Source organism: Chrysochloris asiatica, unplaced genomic scaffold (genome assembly GCF_000296735.1).
Source record: "Chrysochloris asiatica unplaced genomic scaffold, ChrAsi1.0 scaffold00015, whole genome shotgun sequence".
In the NCBI taxonomy this organism is placed as follows: domain Eukaryota; kingdom Metazoa; phylum Chordata; class Mammalia; order Afrosoricida; family Chrysochloridae; genus Chrysochloris; species Chrysochloris asiatica.
Genome location: NW_006408533.1, coordinates 27,467,665 through 27,474,413, shown reverse-complemented (window position 1 = coordinate 27,474,413; position 6,749 = coordinate 27,467,665). Strand labels below are relative to the sequence as shown.

Here is a 6,749-nt window from a genome sequence, read left to right as displayed (position 1 = left end):
GAACAAAATCCTGTTGTGGTACTGTAGAAGAAGTGCTGAACTGTTAACCACAAGGTGGTGGTTCAAACCCACCAGAGACTCCTCAGAAACCCTATGCAGTGTCACTATGAATCAGAACTTACTCAACAACAATGTACCAAACCAAGGAGCCCTGGTAGTATATTGCATTACGTGTTGGGCTGCTAACTGCAAGGTTAGCAGTTTGAATCCACCAGCCACTCTGCTGGAGAAAGATGAAGCTTTCTGCTCCCATCAAGATCTACATTCTTGGAAACTCTATTCATGAGTCAGAACTGACTGCACAGCATGCAGAAGCATGCACTGAAATATTGCTTTCCTGTAGTTACTACTTGTTCTTTCTGTTTTGTGCTGTTGAGACAATTCCAACTCACTGTGATCATACAGGACAAGGTAGAACTGTTCCTATAGGGTTTCCTAGGCTGTAGCCTATATGAGGGTTCCTTGGAAACCCTATAAAAGATTGCTATGAGCTGAAACCAACTCCACATCACTTAACAACAATCTTCATGGCAGCAGATCATCAAGTCTTTCTTCCTAAAGATTGGGTTTTGACAAATGCCAAACTTTTGCTTAGCAGCCAAGCACTTTAACCAATGTTCCACTTGGCTGTCCAAATATAAGTTCTGAAAACTATCTATTTGCTTTGTGACTCAAAATCAACAATATGAATAATTTGTGAATTATGCTAAAATCTAATGATTCTCTGACGACTTTAAGAAAGGTTTTATCTTTTCATATAATATCATTTGTAGATAAAGCCAAATATAGATTGCTAGGGTTTGTGAGTTCCAAACTCATAAGGTTTAACTATATTCGGTGGGTAACATGGAGTTACACTGTAGAATAAGCACTGGGCTGCTGACAACAAGCGTGGCAGTTCAAATCCACTAGCCACTTTGCAGGAGAAAGAAGAGGCTCCCATAAAGATTATAGCTTTGGAAACGCTATGGAGGGAAACTAGGAGTCCGAATTGACTTGATAACAGTGGGTTTGTTCTGGTTTAATGTATGGCCTTACTGTTGGTATCTTTTAAAAGACTACAATATGTAGGATGGGACTGTCATGCATAAGGACATTAATGGCTGCAATGACAGAAGACTCAGATCTCTACTCTGAATTTCACATTCAAATAACTGCTAAACACCAAGCTGGCAGTTCAAACCCATAAGCTGCAACTCAGAAACGCTATACAGGATTACTATGAGTCGAAACAGACTAATACCACTTAGCAACAATATACTTTACTTGAAAGACTTTACTTGAAAGATCCATGTTGTTGTGTTGTTAGGTGCCATAGAGTCAGTACTGACTCATAGCGACCCTATGTAGCAGAAGAAAACACGGCCTGATTCTGGGCCGACCTCACAATTGTTGCCACGCTTGAGTCCATAGATTCTGCCACTTGGCCAATCCATCTTGTTGAGGGTCTTCCTCTTTTTCTCTGACCCTCTACCTTACCAAACATGATATCCTTCTCCAGCGACTGGTCCCTCCTGACAATATGTCTGAAGTATGAGAGATGAAGTTTGGCCATCCTGGCCTCCAGCACTCTGGCTGCACTTCTTCCAACACAGATCCATAGGCATGTCAAATTCATCCTGTTGCAAATTCCTTTGGTATTTCTCCTGTGAAATGTTTTAACTCTCAGCTCAGCAGCAAATGCCAGAAACCTGAGAGTTCCTTTTACATCTTCCTTCTCCTTCACCTCCATTTATAATCAACCACTAGTTAGTTGCTACTTGTCTCACCTTGTAAACATCTTGCAAATCTGGTTGTTTTCTTTGGCCCCAGTGTCCCTATCATCATTACTTACCTGATTTATTATATATCTATACTCCTCAGAAACCCTATACAGGGTCGCTATGGCTCGGAACCAACTTGATGGCACTTAACAACAACAAACTCCTTTCTTTGTCTCTGGCCTTCCAGTTTATAGCTCATTCTTCACATTGTAACTAGACTGAGCATTCTTTCTTTCTTTATTTGTGCATTTATGTGCTACATTTATTGCAACTGATAAGCCAGTATCTATAAATTATTATTAGCATAATTTGCATCAGATTGACTGTGTTGTGCAATCTTATGGATTTTGAGAAATGCATGCACCGATAAACAATCATGCACAATAGTTTCATAGCCCTAAACATTCCCTGTGCTTCACTTACTCACCCCTGCTCCTGTCCCTGACCTCCATGCAATGACTGATCACTGCCTTTATGGTTTTGTCACTCTCAGACGTTTGCATTTCTGAGGTGTTTTTTGCTTTCTTATTGTTGTTTTAAATCATTCCAGATTGTATTACCTGGGACTAGGGCCTACCTTTTTCTCATCTTGTCATTGCTAAGTGCTGTTGAGCCGGTTCAGACTCGTAGTGATCCTGTATAAGGTTTCTGAGAAGTCCTGGGTGTAATGCACTGGATTGAAAGGTTAGGAACCAACACAATGGCACTTAACAACAACAATGAACTTGCGGTTAGCAGTCAGGTACTTACGGAATAGAGTCACTACACCCTTCTACCATCTGGAAGATTCTTATTCACTCTGACCTGAAAAGCTGTTAATCATTAGCCTCTTTTAAAATTTTGATCTCCATTTCGCACTAGTTCAAACATGTCTTTGATTACTCCTGATCCTTTAGCAATTTTGATATATTTTAAATGAATGTACCATAGGGCAATTGACTCTAAACACATATGCTGCCTCTCATTAGAATACTCATATCTGTTTCTTGATGTAAGAACTTGATCCTATTGAATTTTGAATCTCACAGCTTAGCATTGGCTTCAATATTTCAACATTTTCATTTGAATGGTTGATTGGATGAAAAATAGTTATCTCCAGACTACATTATCCCTGCCCAGTACATACATATAGAATCAATTCAAATGTATCTCTTCTTTAGTACAACCAAAATCTTCTGAAGAAAAGAAAGTTGTTGCTGTTAGGTACCGTAGAGTCAAGTCAGACTCATAGTGCCCTGTGTAAAGCAGAAGGAAACACTGCCTGATCCTCCTACACCATCAGAAAAGGCCATTGTTTCAGCCTCGATGTTAATCCATGTCTCTCATTGACTCTCTCCTTAATCAAGGATGGTCCCTCCTGATAACATGTCTGAAGAATGAAAGACTAAGTAAGTCTCACCATCCTCACTTCTAAGGAACATTCTGGCTGTACTTTTTCCAAGACAAATATTATTTGTTCTTTTGGTAGTACATAGTACTTTTAATACTCTGCAACAACACCATAATTCAAATTAATTGATTCTTCTATGGACTTCCTTAATCGTTGTCCAACTTTCACATGCATCTGAGGTGAGTGAAAGTACTATGCTTGGGTCAGGTGCACCTTACTTATCAAACTGGTATCTTTGCTCTCGAACAGTTTAAAGAGGTCTTTTGCAGCAGCTTTGCCTAATGCAATGCATCCTTTGCTTTCTTGACTGCTGTTTCCATGAATGTTGATCCAAGCAAAATGAAGTCTTGTACAACTTTAATCTTTTCTCCATTTATCCTGGTGTCATTTATTGACTTAGTTGTGAGGATTTTTTTTTCTTTACTTTGAGGTGCAATCCATACTGAAGTATGTAGACTTTGATATTTATCAGTAATTATTATACTCCCCGTTCACTTCCAGAAAGCAAGGTTGTATAATCTGCATGTTACAGATTGCTAATGATTCTTCCTCCAACCCTGATACCATGTTCTTCTTCACATAATCCAGTTTATCGAATTCCTTGTTCAGCATATAAATTCAATAAGTGTGGTGAATGGGCACAACCCTGGCACACAGCTTTCCTGATTTTAACACATTCATTGTCCCCTTGGCTCTGTTCTAATGACTGCCTTTTTATCTATGTACTGGTTCCCTATGTAATGTACCAAGAACACAATTAAGTGTTCTGGAATACCCACTCATTATAATGTTGTCCATACTTTGTCATGATCCACACAGTCAAAAGTCCTTGCATAGTCAATAAAGTACAAGTAAACATCTTTCTGATATTCTCTGCTTTCAATCAAGACTCATTTGACATGAGCAATGATAACCTTAGTTCCACATCCTCTCTGAATCTAACTTTAATTTCTAGAAGTTTCTGAACTATCTTCAGCAAAATTCTACTTGTATTTGATATTAATGACAGATGATTAGTGGATGAGAAAACATTAAGAAATGCTTAATCGATTGTAGCATGGCAAACTTTAATGTATTAGTTTCTTCCTGAGAGAAACAACAACTGTGTCCTATCTGTAAATTAATGTGCCTTTTTAATTGAAAATTTGGAGCTCTGGTAGCGTAGTGGTTATGAATCGGGCTGTGAGCCGCAAGGTCATCAGTTCAAAACTACCAGTGGTTCCACGGGAGAAAGATGAGGAAGTCTGCTCCCGTAAAGATTTACAGCCTCAGAAACCCTGTGTAGGGTCTCTATGAGTCGGAATCGACTCCACGGCACAAAAACTGCAACAACAATTGAAAATTAAGGGACTGGCTTATTTTTCAAGAGCCTGAAGAAATTTGATCTTGTTAGGTGGGAATGCAAAACATGCAAATTATTTCATCTTCAATGTGATCACTATGTTGGTAAGCATCACATAATAGCATTCATAAAGTCAAGTGAAACTTAAATAGGTTTATAAACATAAAAGACTTCATGAGTCTTAGGCTGGCATATTTTCCTGTGTTATTACAACAAATTTTATATGAGGCTACATCAGAACCATTTCTCTGAATCCATTTAGTGTTCTGAAATTTCTCTAGTTAAAAATGCAAATTCATAGGACCCTATTAATCCCTGACAAGACTCTTGTCACCCAGCTTCATTATTCCATGACAATAGATTCTCATGTGGTGCAGCAGGATCAGCACTGGATTTTGAACCATAAGGTCAGCAGTTCAAACCCACCAGCTGCTACTTACAAACCTTATACAGAGTTGCTATGAGTCAGAACTGACTTGACGATACTTAACAACAATATAGACTTCTTTTCACTGTTGTTATTAAGTGCCATCAAGTCAGTTCCAAAACATAATGACTCTATAGGGTTTCTGAGGAGTGGTTGGTGGGTTTTGAACTACCAACTTGTGGTTAGCAGTCCAGTGTTTGTTCTGCAGTGCCACACCAGGATTATGATCATAGGCTTGGGGAAAATTTATTCACCAAATTAAAAAAAAAAAAAAAAAAAGTTTTCCATTACTGAAAATATGGTTAGTTAGGAAAGATGTCATTAATTGCTGTTCTGTAGATTCATACTCATAGCAACCCTACATGTGTAGAGTAGAACTGTACTACAAAGGATGTTTAAAGCTGTGAACTTTCAAAAGCAGTTGGCCTTACCCCTGGGTAAGTTTGAACCATCAACCATTTGATTAGTATTGTTGTTGTTATTAAGTACTGTGGAGTCAGTTCAGACTTACAGTGAACCTGCACAGGGTAACCAAGGCTGCAAATCTTTACGGGAGCCGAAAGCCTCATCTTTCCCCCATGAAACAGCTGGTAGTTTTGAACTGACAACCTTGAGGTTAGCAGCCCGGATCAAGGATCCCTGATAGTATAGTGGCCACTCCTCAGGAGAAAGAGGAGGCTTTCTGCTCTGGTAAAGATTTGTAGTCTCGGAAACCCTATACAGGGTCTCTTTGAGTCGGAACCGATTCTATGGCACACAACCATCAGCAACAATCAGAGTGCTTAAACATATGCTTCTCCCAGGGACTCCTGATTTTTATTCATTCTCACAACCTACTTCTCAGTGTTCTTTTTCCTTCCACATGCCTTTCTTTCCTCCTTGTTCTTTTTCTTATTAAATGCTCTACTTCAGGCCTTATCTCTTAGTTTATCTTAACTGTTGTGATTTTTCTCTCTTTAGAGCTGTTGTTTTTCTCAGTGTTAGGTACCCTTGAGTCAGTACTGAGTCACAGTGACATTACGCACTAACAGAAGGAAACATTGTCCTGTCCTGAGCTAATCTCACAATCCTTGCTAAGCTTCAGCCCTTGGTTGCTGCCCTGTGTCAATCCAACTTGTTGGAGGTTTCCCAGTTATTCACTGATCTTCCATATTAGTAAGCATGATGTCTTTCTCCAGGGACTGGTCCCTTCTGATAATGTGTGCAAAATATGAGATATGAAGTCTGGCCATCCTAGCTTTTAAGGAACATTCTGGTTGTATTTCTTCTTTATTTTTTAAAAGTTTTTATTATGAGGTTTACATGGGAGAACTTCAGCTTTATACTCATCCTATTGTATTTCATTTCATTGCCATGATTACAGTCCCCTCCATGCATCATCATATAACCTCAAAAGGTACACCACACAGGCCTGCCTCCACCCCCCAGCTGCCAGCAAACAGCCCCTTTACCTCCTTGAGTTCAGTGTTTCAGCCACTCCATCTGTCCAAATCATTGTCTCTGGCTTCATTCCTCACATCACTGCCTTTTTGGGTAGGGTCTCGCTCTCCATTCTTCTCACTTGATGGTCCCAGGGACCTCCGCTCCTGGGCTGCTAAATCAATCACTGTTCTCCTTTTGACAAAAAAAAACATCTACCTCTATATTTCCTAGCCTCACAGTCAGACCTGATGGCAATTATTCACTATTGTACCACACAAGTCCTATCCCCATTTCCTTTCATCAACCCAGCCCCAACGGATTGGAAATCATTCAGGGGTTATTGATTCTACCTTCCCCTGCCCCATCTGGAACTAGGCTCTGTCTTGAAAGCTTGTAAGCCAGTCA

The 6,749-nt window shown here is 39.6% G+C and overlaps 1 protein-coding gene across 1 annotated transcript in view; it reads left to right on the top strand.

The window, feature by feature from the left end:
• RIT2 (Ras-like without CAAX 2) overlaps positions 1-6,749 on the top strand; it is a 619,156-nt gene that overhangs the window by 197,957 nt on the left and 414,450 nt on the right. The window contains exon 4 of the mRNA XM_006835097.1: positions 4,190-4,231. Coding sequence (XP_006835160.1) covers positions 4,190-4,231 — 42 coding nt within the window. The remainder of the gene's footprint in view (positions 1-4,189; positions 4,232-6,749) is intronic.